The following is a 20,040-nucleotide window of genomic DNA, read 5'->3' as shown; positions in this document are numbered from 1 at the left end:
TTTTGTGTTAGTATATTATATACTATATTCTTACAATAAAGTAAGCCTAGAGAAGAGAAAATATTGGGAAAATTATAAGGAAAATATATTTAGAGCACCGTACTTTATCGAAAATAATCCACTTATAAATGGGCTCGTGCAGTTCAAACACATGTTGTTCAAGAGCCAATTCAACTGTATTTCTTAGGGAACATTTTACTGAGTAAGTTAACCAGCACTCCCAATAGAAATACGAGAATATGTTCATTTTAAATATGGCAGTAGCCACATTAAAAGAAGTAAAAAGATAAGGGTGAAATTTTTTAAAATATTAACCAAATATATTCAAAATATTATCATTTCAACATGTAATCAATATAAAAGACCTAGCAAGATATTTTACATTCTTTTTTGTTGTCATACCAAGTCTTCGAAATCTGGTATGCATTTTACCTCTAAAGTGCATGGCACATCTCAACTTGGAACAGTAGTGTTTGATAAGAAATACTTGATTTCTATTTAGATCTTTACAAAGTTTAGTCAAAGTAGATTTTACGTAGCCAGGATGTTCCAGACTTACTCAGAATTTGGCCAGTCATTGAGCCAAGGGCCAATTTGTAAGATTTAGACTGAAATTAATTAAAACTAAATAAAGTTTAAAATTCCATTCTTGCACCACACTAACCACATTTGAAGTGCTCGGGGGTCATTGGGGCTCAAGTATGTGGGACAGCACAGTTCTGACCTAGCCAATTTATCACAGAAAGAACCCAGGTGTCCACCCTATCAGGCCGGTTAGCCACTCCACCATTGTGTTTTGGAAGCAGAGGCAGGATTCAGAGTGTACACGGTGCCTGCTCTGTTGCACGACCCACTTACGTCCATTCCTTCCTCGCACAGCACAGCCTGTCTCATGCTGAATACATTCCAACCTCAGAAGGAATGTCCTTTATTAGGAAAACTGGGAAGCTTTAAAAAAAAAAAAAAAAACTTTGAGAAGTTTTTTAGGTGGTCCAATTTCCTCCCACGAAAGGATCCATTTAATGCAATGTCCTTTTTTCCAATTCTACAGAAAGGGATTTTCTTTTATTGGCTTTTTAAGTGACATCTATCTGTCCCTGGCCAGTAAGATCTGTGAATGGAGTACACTTTGAGTTATGCTGCCCTCCATCTCTTTGAGATTGCCTGTCTTTTCCTTGCAGGCTTTGAGGGTCGATCATTTTGGCCTCAAGAGACCTGAAAGTTTTTTAGTAGTGGCTAAGAACAAAGAAAAGATACATACACATCAAATTGGATGGAAGTAGGTTAAAATGTTAACAAACCTGTTTGGGATCCTTATTTACCTGTTTATTTTCTTTCCAATAGGGAAAAATAAATTTTCCTTCTCCAAGTTAGTGTGATCCAAATACAAAGCACACTCAAATAAGATGTGAATTGGAGCAATACCAAGAGTCTAAGAGAATAAAAACCATTTGACCCTGTTGCTTAGATACCCATCTTGTAGAATCCTCTATCTGGTGATACAGAATTACAAGTGCTAACCTAGGGATCCCTGGGTGGCGCAGTGGTTTAGCGCCTGCCTTTGACCCAGGGCGCGATCCTGGAGACCCGGGATCGAATCCCACGTCAGGCTCCCGGTGCATGGAGCCTGCTTCTCTCTCTGCCTGTGTCTCTGCCTCTCTCTCTCTGTGTCTATCATGAATAAATAAATAAAATCTTTAAAAAAAAAAAAAAAAAAACAAGTGCTAACCTATAGTTCCAATCACACTACTGATTCAGTGACCAATATTTGTATATTAAAGGTCATAATTTCTATGTTTTTTTTAATTTCAAGAATCAATCTGTACACTATGAAAGCTATCACAATTGATAGAAATTAGAAGAGAGAAAAAATGCGCATTCCTCATTCAACATCCTGGCAACTACAATAGATACCAAGAGTGCTAAATGGAGAAAATATGGTATAGAGAACACCTGGGAACAATAATACAATTAAGAAGAGTTGGAGTGTTTGGGGATTCAGCTGTATAGATAGGGTCATTTTACTAAATTCTTCACTGGAATTCAAAGGAAATCAGGAAATAGAGGCAACATGTATTACAATTGTGTTGTTTTGATGGCAGCCAGTAGGACAACAAAGACCAGAAATAAAAACAAAAATAGCTACTCCTGGGAGTGTAGGCTAGCCAGAGATCACTGTGCCCTTCATTCAGTTGTAATTCATTTTTACCATGTATTCCTATAATTAGAAAACAACTTTGAGATTTATTATATGGTAGGTCTGGATTACACCATTGTCAGATGTATATGTTAGGTAATGAGTTTTGTCAATAAATTACTGTTCAGAACATCCAGGTAGTTAAGTTGGGGAACAAAGAAGGGATGTGCCAGCCAGCCGGACAATGAAGAAGAACATCCACAAGGCTTGCAGCACATGCTACAAACCACAGCCATCATTATAGGCATCAGGAAGGATAAAAAGAAGGGAAGGGGACCATTTCCCCAGCTTTGAAGCTTTGCCAAGCCCCTGGTCTCGGGGAGGAGCTGTATTTGTTGCATATAGAGCTGGGGAGTCATTACCTCTTCACCTTGATCACAGTGTCTGTGTCTGTGTCTTCAGCCTGCAGGGATCCCGGTGTTCCATCACCTGTGAGGATGGGCAGTACTTCAATGGCCAGGACTGTCAGCCCTGCCACCGCTTCTGCGCCACCTGTGCTGGTACCTAGTCCCCCAGCCCTGTTGTTCATTCCCTTGGCTCTGGTTTGGCTTGTGTGGCTTTGTTTTTAGCCATCGCTCATACAAACCCACCAGATACTTGTAAAGTAAATGCTGGAGAAATCCTTTTCTCCCCCAGTACCCATGCACGTATTCTCGTAGAGTCAGTCATGTGCACTGGGTCCTTGTTGAGACACTTAAACATCCCAGTGAGGTCTCCTCCACTTGCCAAAGAGATACAGTGTTTTTGGAAAATGGGTCCAGTTTAAAATGGGAGCAGCCCCCCTCCCCCAGAATGTAAGAAAAAAGCACTAATAGGAAATGGGGACTCTTAACATGACATTTTCACCAGCCACACAAGGAGCAGCACCTTGTGCAAGCTCTTCTGAGATTTTGTTTCTGTTTCTTGGCATTCGTCTTGCATTTAAGGGCCAGGCGCTGATGGGTGTATTAACTGCACGGAAAGCTACTTCATGGAGGATGGGAGATGCGTGCAGAGCTGTAGTCTCAGCTACTACTTTGACCACTCTTCAGAGAACGGATACAAATCCTGCAAAAAGTAAGTGGATCAGCCCCCTCAGCCCTAGCACTTGATCACCAAGTTCCTTATTTGACCGCCTCCGTAAATAATACAAAACAATTATTACTGAGGAAGCAAGTTTCCACATTTTACCTGTGGATACTGCCCTGCAGCTTTAACCCAACCTACCTTGAATATTTTTGGGGTTTTGTCTCAGGAGCACTTTAAAACCTTGAAAGTAATATTTCTGTTTCAAGGACTGTGTTCCCCCATTTAAAATCAGTCTACCTGCTGGATTTTCTTTAATGTTGCCAAACATAGCAAGTTTGGTAAGAAGAGGTTTCTGTGTCATCTTCAAAGGGAAAATTAAGTTTAAAGCATTATTAAGAGGTTGATAGCAAACATCTTTTCTTGCACACAATGTGTGAAAGCATGAATTATACCTTTTCCCGTAGATGTGATGCTAGCTGTTTGACATGCAATGGTCCAGGCTTCAAGAACTGTACGAGCTGCCTCAGTGGGTATCTCCTAGACTTAGGGACATGTCAGATGGGAGCCATCTGCAAGGACGGTGAGTACAAACTGTTCATTTCGATCCTCTGAGCAAAGGGTCCTCTTTTTACGTTAAGATCAAATATATTTCCACTGAAAGAAACTATCAAGCATGAGTCAGATAGAACATGCCCAGTATCTTGTTAGAGCTCATTCATCTTGAATTCACATCCTCAGTGGGTTTGGGTTTTGGTTTATTTCTTTTAATTAAAAGGAGAAATAAATTACCTACCATTCCACCGGCAAAGATGGCACTAGTTATGTAGTTATGTGGGTTTTTTTTTTTTGATTTAGAGCTTTAGGCTCACAGCAAAATTAAGCAGAAAGTACAGAGATGCCATATATGCCCTGACTGCCCCACCACCACCGCAGCACATGCGCGCACGCACAAACACACACACACACACACACACACACACACACACACCCTCACCCTCTCCCACTTTCAGCCTCCTACACCAAAGTGGTTACATTTGTTATAATCAGTAAACCTTCACTGACTCATCGTTATCTCCCAAAGTCCATGGTTTACATTAACGTTCACTCTTGGTGTTGAACACTCTATGGATTTGGACAAATGTATAAGGGTATGAATCCCTAATTGTAGTTCCATACAGAACACTTTCATGTCCCTAAAAATCCTCTCTACCTTTTCCTCCCTCCCTGCCCCCTAATTTTTTTTTTTACTGTCTCCATAGATTTGCCTTTTCCAGAACGCTATGTAGTTGGAATGTAATATGCAATCTTTTCCAATTAGTTTTTTCATGTATTTCTTTCCCATCCTTTGCCATATGTACTATTGACCAGGCTTTTTAGACATCATGCACATGGAGGTTTCTATCCTGCTATTTGTACTCATCATTAGACATAAGCATCCTTGTCTACAAAGTCCCCAAAACCTTCATTTTTAATTGCAGCATAATATTCTATCATGTGAAGATGCCAGTTTATTGCCACTCCTTTTATTGGGATTACTCAAAATTTTGATATGTAAATTATACTCAGATGGTACCTGAATCTTTCATTAAACCTGAAAGGCAAGGAATTAATGATAGACCTAAGTGTAGAACTGAAGACTTTAATTCTAAACATTAATCCATTTACCTTTTCTTTGCACATGTGGCTCTCAACCAAAATGCCAGGACCATACACCTTCCCTGAAGATTCATAGTAAATTGGTCTTGGGGTGCTATCTAAGTGTGGATATTTTTAGAAGCTTCTGAAGTGTTTCTAATGTGCATCCAGATTTGGGAATCTCTGGCTTACTCCGTTCCCCCTGACAACTTGGCAAATCCAAGTTCTCTCAATTTTCTACCCTCAGCTTCCCCATTTATAAATAAATGAATTTAAGTTATTCCAACTTTAACATTTTATGAACTTTGACCCTTGGTATAATTCACACAGAAGGGTCCCTGAAATGTGAGCCTGAACGTTATGCAGACATGTACCTTAGTAACATAAAAAGAAATCATTTCAAACCATTGTTGTTTTTAAATATCCTTGGATTGTTATGAAAGGAGAATAATAAAGTCTGCATTTGGAACAGTCTTCCTGGGCAAGGGCACTTCCCTTGTTTTATTCTTTGTCTTCCTCTGAATGGGAAGAAGAGGAAATTTCACAAGAGGTAGAACAGTGCTCTGGGAGAATATGGATTCAGGAGTCAGAATATGGTCATTCATTCCTAGGCTCCAGGTCTCAAGCAGGTGATAAACTTTTCTGGGCCTCACTTCCTTCATCTGTAAAAATGAGTAGGCTAATCCTATTGACCTTGTATGGTTATTCTAAAACTTCCTATGCGAAATTTCAAAAAGATGTCTGAAAGAACTGGGCACACGATGGCTCATGTAGATCATTTATGGTCTCATTTCTACAGAGTATCATAGCTGACTTTGCATTTTCATGGTTTCTTGGCTGTAGGGTTGATCTAGCAGGGATGGCACAGGCCCACTCAGGCTCTGTTCTCACAGGCATAGAGGGTTGGGGTGATGGCCCTCCAGGGACCATGGAAATACCACTTTTTACTTAAAAATATGTTCCCCAATAGCTGGATTTGACCAGACTTTTTAAATTAATAACAAAACAGAGGAGTATTTTTCTAAACTCAGAAGATCCACAGTCACTTGAAATTTTCACCCATAGCACTTGATGCCAGGCATGGCCACATTGGTGATATTTTAACTGTGATATTTCTCTAAACCACGGTAAATGTGGGATGAGTTATGCCAGATGGCACTTTGGTAGAAGTGGAATGTCCAGGAATGTGGGCAAGAGTAGAAAATGAAGAACCATAATTTGTAATGCGTCCATTTTAGGTCAGCTAAATAATGAGATCACTTATGGCTCACCAGGCTTTTCAGATCACATAGCAATTACATTTATGGGTTTGTAATTTATTCTCTTTCAACGAGTCATATTTCAATGATTCTAAGACATACCTTTTTTTTAACATTTTAACATCTCTGAAATCAGATGCATCTTATAATTTATGGCAGCTTACAATCACTTGTCCAGGAGCTTGATATGACATACTGTCATTGCCTGTGACTTAGTCACAGAGCTGTCTAGTCCACTGAGTAACCACATGGTTACTACTTCTTGTGTTGAATTTAATTATAGTTCAAAATAGCTTCAAAAAATTGTTTAATCTTCAAAGGAAGAGTTTCTGTATAATTACCGAAACAAAACAGCCTGTTATGTAACTAATGCTTAACTAATATTTCCATAAGCACAAAGTTAATATTCTAATTGAGGAGACTATTGTGTCACCATGTAGTAAGAAGCATGAAACATGTTTTTTCTTGATGCCACTTAAAATAGTGATGCATCTTAAATCCAGTGTCTTGGACTCAATGAAATATAGTATAAATGACTGTATACTCTCTGCTCTAGGTAATCCTGAGAAGACAAGTTCCTTGCTTATATTATTATTGATTTCTAATTTATTCTTTTTTCAAATCTTTTTTTCCTTTCATAAATGGACACCAATCACATTTACCACTGGACCGCAATCTCTCTCCTTGAAAAACAATGCTGTTGACTGAAATCACTTTGGGTGGACCAAATTTCCTCCTTGTTGACTGCTCCTCAATGATCTCTTCCAATCCCCCAATCTGCCTCTCTGGCCAATCAAAACCTTCTTCCGTGTGTACATCATGCTGCTCTCGTCCTCAACTCCCCCTCTGTCTTGCTGACTTCCTGGAAAAGCAACGGAAGAGTCCTGGGCCGAAGGAGGCTTCTGTATGCTAGTGAAAAAGAACAATCTGTGCCAGCGGAAGGTTCTTCAACAACTTTGCTGCAAAACATGTACATTCCAAGGCTGAGCGGCCATCCTAGATTTCTTTGTTCCTGTAGACTTATAGATTACTCCATATTATTATTAAAAAGAAAAAAAACAAGCAAAAAAAAAAAAAAAGCAAGCCACCTCTCTCTTTTTTGCTCTCTTTTTCTCTCTCTCTCAAATTTGTACAGGGAGATGGTGAACTGTTTTGTCAGAACTTAAATGGAAAAAAAAATAAACCTACAACAAGCCTACCTTTTATAACTGGGTGTTTAGTGCTAAACAGCCAGAACCACAGAGACAGTATTGTATGACCAAAGCATTTGATGCCAAAATTTGACGTTAAAGTAATGATTTGATTTCCTGCCCTGGTTTTGAAGGTCCATTTTTTTCCCCTTTGCATTTACTTGCTTGTTTCCCCTTTGAGACGCCTAAAAATATCTTTCAAAAACATCACAAGAGCAGACATAGATCAAAATCAAAGAGAAAGCTCTTGCATCTGTCATTTTTCATGCTTGAGTCCACTGTTGGGGAAATGGCAGAAAAGTGGACCTAAGGGCATTAAGAACATCCCGCAGAGTTGTATTCAGGGTTGTTTGTCTTAGTTTTTCACAGTTGAACATTGATCCTTTCCACACATAATTTACTTCATGCATTATGTGCTGGTTTTGGCATTATACTCACTTGATAAGTCTGCTCCACTGGTTTCATCAGATAGACTTGCTGCTACTGGCTTTGGCTTTGCAGATTGGGTTATTTTACACACAGCTGGTCAAATGGGATCACTCTGCATAGTCAAATTGGTGATGGACAGAATACAAAGTTACACAAAATAACTGGGACTGATCCAGCTCCCCTGAAATCCAGAGTGTTCACTTTGTAGATCCTGCACGATCTCCTGGTGCTATATGGCCATTATCCCCATAGCACTTTTTTTTAAGGCCATCAAAAATTCCATTTGTTGTGATGGGAAGCATTTTGGATATGATGCGGGAAATTTCTTCTTGGAGTCAATAGCTTCTAAAAGGTCCTGTATTTTTTAAGAAATGGAATTATTTAATATTTAAGCTTGTGCCCAAGTTGGCCAAGCAACGTTTTTCAATGGTGCTTATTAGAAGTTTTATTTTGTCATTTTAAGAAAATAAAACTGGAAATTGAACATGGGTGGCATGATTGTACCCTCCTGGTTTTGTTATTTCCCATTCTTCTGTCCCTCTATAACCGTGCTATGATACATCTGTCCACTGGATGTCAATGAGATCGTCTGTTTTCTTGGAAATATCCTCACCGGTTTTCTACAGCTCTTAAAAACATCCTGGAATCTAGCAGACTGAATTATGTAAAAACTATTTTGGATCAGTGGTTAGAAATGATGCCTGATAGATCTTTTTACCAATTCTGAGTTTCTCTATTTAGGGGAGGATAGATTCATATAAAGTTTCTTCAGTTTTCATATCAGAGCCCCATTGGTGACCTCATTTGCTTTGGAGTGGTCAGCCATCTTGCAGGCTTTATGATTTGAGAGCCTCACTTTCAAGATGTCACTAGCCTCACAGCCAAGAACAAGGATGATATCAACATAGATTATTTGAGGAAGGAACTGGGAAGTGGATGCTAAGGTCCCCATCCAAACAACAAGCTAGTGAAAGTCCTACCTTGAAAATATTCATTCCTAGACATCAAAGTTAATGTCTGACCTAAGGTGAATAATTATAGTCTAATGATCTTCTTAATGGCATTATAGTGATACTGAGTCACATAATGATTTATAAGTGACTAGGAAATCAGTTGATTTTACTGAGCAACTTGTTTTCCTAACACTGCATGCCCTTCTTACCTGAAGAAAGTAAATTAATCCAGATTATGACAGATAGTGTCTCACATTTAAAGGCACAATCTCTAAACGGACAAATGTAAGTGCAAGTCTAAAGCAAGGTCAAGCAGATGGCAAAACCAGATTTGCCTGCAAAGGAATCCATTTTACTAAACCTGCCCATACTATTTGAGGCACGAAGTTACTGTGATAGGAAATATTAAAATGATGTCTGTATTTTTAGACAAATAACCATTAATATGACAGCCAAATTCATTGGGATCTACCAATATGTGTTCCATTTCCCACCAACCATGCAGGCGCACATCATGGAAATACTGGTTTAACTACTAGTGTGTTACTGCCTCGTTTATCTACAGAATATTATTAACTAGAACATAATGCTTTCAAAGTTTAAGTTAATGTTATATATTATGTATAAATATATATATTCATAATGAGATATATGTAATGGATAGTACAAAGTTTGGAGACTTAACAAATGCTCTAACCTTCTAGAGACAAAAGTCCTATCTTCTGTTTCCTTTTATCCTTTTATTTTTAATTAGTGATCCACTGTTAAATCCAAATCCACTTTTACTGAAAAATACTGTACATGTGTAAAATGTTCAGTTGTTTTTTTGTAAAATATAGTAGAATGGTTGTAATTGATACTGGCCAAAATCAATGTTATTCCATATTTTATTTTTTCTATTAAATTAACCTAAGTTCCTGTTTATCTGATCTGTTCATACCCATGTGTAAATATCTCTGAAAGGGTGAGATAAGGAGAAACTTCTGTTTCCACATAGAGGCTGGATATGAAGAAAAGGATGGAAATGGACAGAGCATCTAAATAAAGTTGGAAAGGAAAGGATGAGCAGAGGAAGAAGTTGAAAAGGAGAGACAAAGTAACATCAGTATGAGAAAGGAAGAAGTTAGACTTGGTCCTGAATGGATGTTATATCCCATTTAAGAAAGCAAGTGAATTTTAAAAATCTATAAAAGCTCGGCACACTGTTTAGCAGATCATGCAGATGCCAGGCCCAGAGACTGGGCCATCGGGGCTTTTTTCCCTGGGCTTCCCCCAACACACATCCCCTGGGATATGGACTACTGCACACTCACTAGGGTGTATGAAGGAGTGGAGGCCAAAGGACAGTGCATGAGCAGGTCGGGAGCATTAGAGCGTTGAAAGGGGAAAAGACTTTGTTCAATTTGCTGACGTCTTGTGTACAATTGACAGTGGCTGAAGCCCTGAATATCTAGAAGGTAACTTGGTCTAAATTAAATCTCCAGTACATGCCACAGGTTGGGACTGTAAGGTTAGCAAAGAACCACCATGGATTATAGATCCTCATGAACCCTGAATGAGATGCAGGCACTGGCTTTGAAGGTCTAATGCCCTACCTTTTAGGAAGAGAAATGAGAATCAGTGAAAGCAAATTGAACTTCAACTAGGATTAAAGATCTAGGGATACAAAATGATGCAAGAGAGAACCTCTGCTGCCATGAAATCTCATTATGAGGATGGGGGGACAGGGCGGGGAACGGATTTTATTGAACACTTAGTACATCGTGCACAATGTGGGAATACAGAGTATATGCACACTAATGAAAATTCTCTTAATTCTCACAAAAACTCTAAAGTAGAGGTATGCTCTGTTTACAAATTAACATTACCTTCTGTTTATAAGCAAGAGAACTGAGGCAGATGGGCTTGGAATAAATTGGGATTAAGTAACCAGACAGAACAATAGAAATAAAATTTAACGCTAAGACAATTAACATTAGCAAATTTCAGGAACTAGGATTGGTCCTGGAGCTATGGCTGAGGCTTAACTAAGTAGGTGGGACAAGAGAAGGAAGACTATACCAGCAAACTTGCTATAGAAGAGAGTTCGGGGAAGCAAGTCAATTGTTTGAATGGTTTTGTCAAACTGCTACAAAGAACAGTATTCAACGTTGAATGGATTAGTCAGGAAGGATCTACATTTCTGTGCTTTCCAAAAGATGAATAGTCCCAACCTCAGTGCCCACATCTGTGGCAGACCTTGCTAATCACCAGCATCCATCTGTGGATGGATCAGACTTGCCTCACTTTTCACCCCAGTGTTAAGGGGCTTATTGCCTGCTGCTGACCTCTTCTATCAGACTCACTGTTTTCCACTCAGCACTCTACTCTTCATTTTGAGGAACCTGCCAACTGAGTGCAAGGAAATATCAGGCAGCTAACATATAAGTAGGCAGGTATTCTTAACTGCTTTCATATCCTCATTCAGCTTCATGCAAAGAGCAATAACAGATAGCAGCTTGATAAATATGAAGAAAATTGGAGGCAACTTTAAACTATGGCCTAGCCAGCTCAACGGTCCCTCCTTCCACCCTCTAACACAAAATGGTAGAGGAAACTCAAAGGTCATCCACAGCTTGACCTCACCTGGCCCAAGCTGGCCCCTGGACCCCAAATCAGTATGTATCAATGGCAGAAAGTGTAAACCTGCTTCTAGTTGACAGCCCTGTCCAAATGTTATTTTTGTTGCAAACCCATAAAATCTGAAGTTCTCGGCAGTATCCTTTGGAGCCATTGACAAATGGATCGGGGCATAGCCAAGATGGACTGAATTTCACTGTGGCTCATTGGAGCTACTTGGCACCAGAGGTGGGGCTGTAATGCACATAATCATGTCTCCTCTTCATCATGAGAGGTGAAGATCTGGCCCAGAGTCAATTCTTGGACAAAAAGGATGCAGGTATGCAGCATCACAAAGTCTCAGAGGGCCAGCCTGGGACCTGGGACCTGGGAATGCCAGCAGTTCCTTTCCACTCTAACTTCAAAGGACTTAGAAGGAGGTTTTTCATATTACTGAAGCCTCTTCTTGCAAGGTCTCCTCTCGACAGGAGGCAATTTGGAAGGGCAATTGCTTTTCCCAAGCCTGGTATCAGGCAACAAAAGTAGGGATTTTTTGCATCCCTACTTTGAGAAATTGCCAGAAACATTTCCTCAGGCCTAAAATGTATGATTTTTTTTTAATTTTAGGAAAGAATACATTTTTTAAGAATATGATATTTTAAGACTGACAGAGTTTTACTAAAATGGCTTTAATTTGGCCCACAGAAACTCAAAGGCCTGTAGAGATTAACGTCTTGTTGCAAGATTTACAGCTAGTAAAGGGTGTGGTTGGGACTGGAGCCCTCAACATCAATCTTCTGCACAACACTGCCTCCTTCTGAAGAATGCCAGAGAAAAAAACAAGTCCATATGACACATGCCGCAAGGCAAGGTTAAGAGCCCTTTCTCAATTGCAGGTAGAAGACACACTGGATCCCTCCTAGACTTGGCTTTTTCTCTTTAAGCTCAACTTAATTGCTTCCATAAATAGTAAGTCCCTATCATATTAGAAGCTCTGAGGTGGTTCTTGTCCTCTACAAGCTGATAGTCTAATGGGGGGATGGCACAGACACAAAAACACAGGATTGTGAAATGAATCTATTTAAGTGCCTTTCAAAGGGCATAAAAATATTGTGGGGCAGTCTGAAGGAGCAAGCTCACTTTACCAATTAAGTGCTAAAGTTTCGGGATCCCTGGGTGGCGCAGCGGTTTGGCGCCTGCCTTTGGCCCAGGGCGCGATCCTGGAGACCCGGGATCAAATCCCACATCGGGCTCCCGGTGCATGGAGCCTGCTTCTCCCACTGCCTATGTCTCTGCCTCTCTCTCTCTGTGACTATCAAAAATAAATAAAAATTTAAAAAAAAAAGTGCTAAAGTTTCCATATCCTTACTAGGAGCTTCCTAAAGGCTTCCAAAAATACTGTGCTTCATTAAAAATCGTTACCTCTGAAATGTGCAAAATCAGATGATATTTTAATATCTACAGAATGCAACATGTCAAACTAGTCGATTGCAACTCAGCTCTTAAGGAACCACCTATAATTAAATTTAATGTAGGATAAAGGTTAATTTTAATATGTTTGACATGATGGACCTACAGAGGCAGGAGAACCTAGGATCTGTTGGGATCTTAATATAACTCTGCAGAGGAGGCAGAAATTCACTATTCACGCTGGGAGTGGGGAATATATTCCTGAACTCTTCCCTCAAGATTTCTACCTGTAGTTCCAAATAGCTATGTGACATTTCCCTTCAGATAGCTAACAGGCATTTCAAAATTAACCTGTCCAAAACAGACTCCAGACTCCTCTGATAATAATAAATATTATCTCCAAGTATCTCCTACCCCATGAATGGCATTACACCCCAGCCACCCAGTTGCTTAAATCCAAATCCTAGTAACTCTTCTTTTTTTGCCCCAAATCCAATCCATTAGCAGAGTCCCATTAACCAAATCTCCACAATAAATTTCTAAATGGCCCAACAGTTGTAATTCTGGGTTAAGCTACCATCATCTCCATCTAGGACTACTGCAGGAGCCTCCAACTAGGCCTCCTCTTCTGTCCTGCCCCACTGTCACAGGGATAGCAGAGCGCTATTACCAACACAAAAATCGGACCTCTCCCCTTTCTTCTTATTCACTCAGGGTCAAATCTGAACTCTGTACCTAAGATCTTTCTCATCACTTCTTGTGTCCCTTCCCCCTTGCTAATCATGTTCCAGTCATAACAACTTTCTTTTTGTTCTTCAAACAAAACTAACATGTTTGTGCATCAAGACCCCTGCTCTTCACATGGCTGGTTTCTCCTCATTCTGAAGGTCTTATTAGTTCAAAAATAGCTCCCTTGGAAAGCAGCTCCCTCCACCACTCATCCCACACCTGCCCACCTTTTCTAGTCTTTTCCTAGCACTTATCACAACATGACATTCTATGGTTCATTTACTTGTTTACTGTCAGTCTCTTCCACTAGAACGCCAGCACCGTGAAAGCTGGGGCCTGGTCTGTTTTATTCACAGCTGTAGCTTGTATGTGTAGCACAGGACTTGCTTGATAAAGGTTTGCAGAATGAATGAATAAAAAGGCTTAAGTGAGAAATGACATTTGACCTGAGTCTTGAAAGATAAGCAGGAATTTGTAAGTCAATGAAGGGGGGGATGTTGAAGGATTCTTGAGAAAGAGAACTGATTCAAGGACATAAAACCATTATAGGGCCTGTGGACAGAGATGGCAATGAGTGGGCAGGGTAGGCAGCTGGAGGGAGGGGATAGAAAGATCACAGGTCAACTTACAAAAGCCGTGGGTGGGCTGTTGCCCTCCTTCTAGCTCCTTGATAGAGTCATCAACCCTCTTTCCAGAGAGACTAAATGACTTACTCAGGGACCCCATCAAGTCAACCCATGGCCTCCTGCCAACATATATGGAAAGCATTCATTTAGACAAAATACTAAGGAGACCATGTTTGCTTCAGTTCCCAGGGACTGACTACATTGAGCCAGCTAAATAGAAGGACAGGGTACTAAGCAGAGCTCAGCTGTCAAAATAGCTCACATGAGAGGAGGCAGCCTGTAGCTTCTTTTCACTGTGATGTCCATGGCCAGAGCAACAAATTTGGCATAGTCTGTAAGACTATACTTGGGGATAGGGGCCTTCTCAGAATCCTCTTTTCCTTCTAAGGAAAAATAAAAAAAAAAAAAAACGTTGCCCTCTAAATTATCATTACTAGAGGAGAGCAAAAGAAAAGAAAGTGATGTGCTACCACCTTTCTTCCCTAATAATGAAAATAACAACAGTAACTCCTACATATGGAGTACTTCCTACGTGCTATGTTCTGTGCTGAATGCCTGGTATGCATTATCCCACTAATTACTACCAATAGCCTGATTTTATCCTCTTTTTACAAGTGGGAAAGCAGATGAGGTAAATGCCTAAGGCACCTCATTGATAAATGGAAGATGCAAGATTAATTTAAACCTGGACAATCCAATATCAGAGTCTCTAGGAAAAATACAAGAGCCAAGGAAGACATCTGTCAAAACTACCTACAGGTTATGACCATGGAGCTTTCATGAGGATTATGTATTTCCATTGGTGATGTCTGGTTCAGAGCCCCTGCCGTCTCTTGTGAATAGAGCATCATTCTACCCAAGACTACACACATGGCCACATACACATTGTGTGACCAAGCTAGGGGTAGATATCAATATTATCACAAGAATTAATTTCAGTCAATGGACCATGTGGGCAAAAGAAATTGGAATGGACCTAAAGGATATGAGACAGTGGCTGTTAAGAAATGAAGATGTGATGCCTCCTTTCATGCTAATTTTTCTCTGTCTGGAAAGCCATAATCTGCATTTTCTAGACCTAAATGAAAAAATGAGAAAGAAATAGAATGGAGATACGGGGAAGACAGTGAAACATTACAATGATGAAGTCATCACATAATACAGATTCCTCTGACAAATCTGGTAAAACATATTCCTTCCAGGTGGTATTATACAAGATTTTCTTGACACCTGAATCATAACTATAATAAAGTCTAAACGATTCAGAAAATGTAAACATTTGTTGTGTATAAGAATATGATCTGTAACTGACTTGTGTCATGAGAAGAGCCACAAACATGGCAGAGGCCAGGAGTTATCTTGACCATCCCTCCCAACTCCCACATCTGTCCCATCAGCAAGTCAAGACAACTCTACTTCCAAAAATACATTTTGGATTCATTTTCTGCCCTTCACTTTTACTGCCCCCAACCTAATCAAGGTACTTCTGGGTGAAGCTACCTCTCCTCTGGACAACTGCAAAACTTCTTCTCTAGCTTCATCTAATGCACTCCTTGTGTCCACACTCCACTTCTTCTAATCTATTCCACACAGCAGCCAGAGCACTCTTTTTAAAACTTCAAAGCTCACACTAGGCTCTACTGTTTAAAACCCTCCCATGGCTTCTGATGCCACATTGGATAAAGGTGAAATACCTTCCTATAGCTATAGTCAACCTAAACCTGCCCCACTTCTTTAAAATAATCTCATGCCATTCTCTCCAACCCATCATATTTTCCTGCCATGCTGACTTTCCCTGTTTTTTTTTTTTTTTTTTATTCTGCTTTGTGCCTTAAAACTTTCCCACAGAGGCATCTGGGTGGCTCAGTGATTGAGCATCTGCCTTTGGCTCAGGCTATGATCCTGGGGATTGAGTCCTGCGTCAGGCTTCTTGCAGGAAGCCTGCTTCTCCCTCTGTCTGTGTCTCCACCTCTCACTCTGTGTGTCTCTCATTAATAAATAAATAAAATCTAAAAAATAAAAAAATAACTTTCCCACAGGCCATTCCCCTACTTTAATGCTAACCCATTTCTAATCATCTATCCTTGGCTAACATTTACTATCTGGGCCTCAATTTAAAATGTCACTTCTTCACCTTCTGAAGATCTCCTTATTATAAGCTCTCTTAGAAGCCTCTACTTTACTTTCATATCAATTATGAATATCTACTTAATTGTAGGAATATTTGTTGGATGTATATAATTCTCACCAAATTTTGTTCCATGGGGGCAAAGTCCGTAAATGTCTTATAGCTCATAAAGCCAGCAAAATGTCTATCACATAGTGTTTGAAAACTCTTTGATCAGGGGTACCTGAGAGGGTCAGTGGTTGAGCATCTGCCTTTGGCTCAGGTCATGGATCCCGGGGTCCTGGGATCGAGTCCTGCATCAGGGTCCCTGCAGGGAGCCTGCTTCTCCCTCTACCTATGTCTCTCTTTGTGTCTCTCATGAATAAACAAATAGATAGAAAAAATAAAACTCTTTGATCAATAGATGAATAAGCCAATGGGTGAATAAATAGGAGAATAATGGAGAAAATGACAGGGAAGAAATAGCTTTGGCTCAGACACTGAGACAACTAAGTTCTAGTATTGATTCTGAATAACTTCAGTGTAACTCTGTGTCTATACTTCAGTTTCCCCATCTTCAACATCATCCCTGTGAACCATTCCAGCCCTTCTAATTCAATGTAAAAGGGAAATCCCAGGAGATATGATGGAGATTCTGTTGCTGTCCCTAAAACACATGCAATACCTTAGGCACACACTCAGTAAAGCTAATGCTTTAGGACCTTGCCACTGAAAGTGTGTAGCAGCCACAGCAGCTGTGAGTTGTTGGTTAGTTCGGTGGCAGAGTTCTGAAGTGTCTCCCTAAGATTCCTATCTGTGTGCTATTCACTGCTGTGAACATACATTGCAAATGAAATTAATACCCACCATTTGCTTTGACGTGGATGGAACTGGAGGGTATTATGCTGAGTGAAATAAGTCAATTGGAGAAGGACAAACTTATATGGTCTCATTCATTTGGGGAATATAAAAAATAGTGAAAGGGAATAAAGGAGAAAGGAGAGAAAATGAGTGGAAAATATCAGAGAGGGAGACAGAACATGAGAGACTCCTAACTCTGGGAAACGAACAGGGGGTGGTGGAAAGGGAGGTGGGCGGGGGGTGGGGGTGACTGGGTGACAGGCACTGAGGGGGGCACTTGATGGGATGAGCACTGGGTGTTATGCTATGTGTTGGAAAATTGAACTCCAATTTAAAAAAAAATTTTTTTAAACGGAATTAAAGGTTACTAGAAAGTCACATTATCCTGAATTATCCACGTGGGCCCAAGGTAAAGTCAGTCAGAGGGACAGAGTGAAAGGAAGCCAAGAAGGCAGAGTAGAGAATTAGATTCAAGATGTGAGAAGGCAGTGACCTACAGTCACTGGCTTTGAAGATGCCAGAAGGGAGTCATGAGACAATACATGCAACCTCTAGAAACTGAGAATAATTCCCATCCAATGAGTGGCAAGGAAACAGAGACCTCAAACCTGAAGTCTGCCATTGCCATGAATGAACTTGGAGCAGATACATTCCCAGAGCCTCTAGAAAGAATGCAACCTGTGACACCTTGTTTCCAATCTTGTAAAACCAGAGCAGAGAACCAGCTGAGCAATTGTGCCCAGACTTCTGACCTACAGAACTGTGAGATCATAAAAGGGTGCTTTGTTAAGCCATAACAAAACCATAACTTGTCATAGCAGCAATTAAAAACTAGTACATATTTGTATATCTACATAGCTGAAATCTGAGGGGCAGGCTTCTGATTTGTCATACATTTAGGGACCTACTTAGATGCACTCCTGGGACAGAGGCTAGCGATGTCATTTTTGTACTCCCCCTCTACCTTGCTCCAGGTAGCTGTTATCTTCTGGAAGAGAACTTGTATACTTGTCTGGTGCCCTGAGTTTTGCAACTGCTGCCCAGGGGACATGCTAGATCATGTGGCTCTGATAGCCAGTGGCAACTTATGCTTGCATTCTCAAAGGACTGTATATATTTGCATAATTTAAAAGCTGCTGCCTGAGGGCCTGGACTTCAATCAATATGTGCTGACTGAGATTCTCCCCTTTGGGATACTGATGGCTCTTGGCACACCTTCAACTATTGAGACTTACTAAAAGTAAAATAGGCTGTTTGGACAATAACAAAGGTTTGAGAAAAAATAAAGATCTAGGGCAGGCTTGAATGATAAGGTTCATCTTCTACACAAGACCACTTCTTCAAGATGAGGAGAGGTGACTCTTTTATCTTGTGCAGAGAAACTAATGCAGAAAGTCAAGGAAATGAAGAAACAGAGAAATATGTTCCCAATTAAAGGACAAGATAAAGATGGTGGATTGATCACTTATAAAGCTAGGATGAAGGTTAAAAGACAAAAGGACTAAAAATAACAAAAATAATTAAGGGATACACAAGATATCTTTACAAGATAAAAAGATATAAATTGTGACCTCAAAAACAAACTATGGGGGGCAGGAGGGAGATAGAACATAGAGTTTAGGATTTGTTTAAACTTAAGTTGCAATTAATTTTAAATAGATTGTTATAAATATAAGCTGTTATAGGTAAACTTCATGAAAACCACAAATCAAAAATCTATAATATATACACAAAAAATAGAAAGGAATCTAAGCATATTACTACAAAGTATTATCAAATCATATAAGAAAAGAGCAAGGGAAGAAAGGAACGGAACTACAGAAATGCCAGAAAATAACAACAAAATGGCAATATGTATACATCTATCAACCATTACTTCAAATATATATGGGCCATTTTCTCCAATCAAAAGTCAGAGAATGACTGAATGGAGAAGAAAACAAGACAAACTATATGCTGCCTACAAGAAATTCACTTCAGATATAAGGACACATACAGAAAGTGAAGTGATAGAAAAAAGATATTCCAGGGGCACCTGGGTACCTCAGTTGGTTAAGTGTCTGCCTTTGGTTCAAGTCATGATCCCAGAGTCCTGGGATCGAGCCCCACTTCAGGCTTCCTTCTCAGTGAGCTTCTCCCTGCTTCTGTATTCCTCTACCCCTCCCCCTGCTCATGCTGTCTCTCAAATAAATAAAACCTTGAAAAAAAAGATATTTCATGCAAACAAAAACCATAAAAAAGCTGGTATAGCTATGTTTATATCAGAGAAAATAGATTTTTTAAAAATTGTAAGAAGAGACAATGAAGGCCATTACATAATGATAAAAGAGTCAATCCAACAAGAGGATATAACATTTATAAATTCATAAGAGATTACTATAACAATTATACACCAAATTGGACAAACTACAATTTGTGGAAAAATTCTTGGAAACATACAACCTACCAAGAATCATGAAGAAACAGAAGATCTGAACAGACCAATTATTAGCAAGAGATTGAATCAGTAATCAAAAGCCTCCCTACAAAGAAAACTACATGTCCAGGACTGCTTCAAGGATTAATTCTACCAAATGTTTAAAGATTTAATAATAATTCTTCTCTAACTCTTCCTAAAAGTAGAAGAGGAGGGAATATTTGCAAACTCATTTTATGAAACCAGAATTACCCTGATAACAAATCAGATAAGAAATCCACAGAAAAGAAACTTCAGGATAATATCCCTGATGACACAGATGCAAGAATCCTCAACAAAATATTAGCAAACTTGATTCAACAAAACATTAAAAAGATCATACACCATGATCAAGCGGGATTTATTTTAGGGATGCAAGTAGGACTTAACATCTACAAATCAATTCATGTGATTCACCACATTAACAAAGAATTAAAAAACCATATCACTTCAATGTATGCATAAAAAGCATTCAAGAAAATTCAACATGCATTCTTAAAAAAAACTTTCTACAAAGTGAGTGTAGAAGTACAAACTAGTACAATTACACCAGATCTACTCAGTCAGAATATGCACTTTTGCA

At 39.5% G+C, this 20,040-nt stretch overlaps 1 protein-coding gene and 1 long non-coding RNA gene across 5 annotated transcripts in view; one reads left to right on the top strand and one right to left on the bottom strand.

Moving 5' to 3' along the window:
* The window catches only part of LOC140639509 (uncharacterized), a 71,354-nt gene extending 69,865 nt beyond the window's left edge, over positions 1-1,489 (bottom strand). The window contains exons 1-2 of the long non-coding RNA XR_012036205.1: positions 1,323-1,489; positions 859-948 (exon numbers count right to left, since the gene is read on the bottom strand). This is a non-coding gene — a long non-coding RNA (uncharacterized lncRNA). The remainder of the gene's footprint in view (positions 1-858; positions 949-1,322) is intronic.
* Positions 1-20,040, top strand: part of PCSK5 (proprotein convertase subtilisin/kexin type 5) — a 457,779-nt gene that overhangs the window by 295,329 nt on the left and 142,410 nt on the right. For 3 of the 4 annotated variants that reach the window (XM_072837738.1, XM_072837739.1, XM_072837740.1), the window contains exons 18-20: positions 2,600-2,697; positions 3,124-3,253; positions 3,670-3,785. In XM_072837738.1, the coding sequence (XP_072693839.1) occupies positions 2,600-2,697; positions 3,124-3,253; positions 3,670-3,785 (344 nt within the window). Of the gene's footprint in view, positions 1-2,599; positions 2,698-3,123; positions 3,254-3,669; positions 3,786-6,970; positions 9,596-20,040 lie in introns of those variants that run through there. The other variant, XM_072837741.1, reaches the window with a different exon arrangement.

The sequence above is a fragment of the Canis lupus genome, chromosome 1 (genome assembly GCF_048164855.1).
Source record: "Canis lupus baileyi chromosome 1, mCanLup2.hap1, whole genome shotgun sequence".
Lineage (NCBI taxonomy): Eukaryota > Metazoa > Chordata > Mammalia > Carnivora > Canidae > Canis > Canis lupus.
This window is presented reverse-complemented; position numbering and strand designations above follow the sequence as displayed.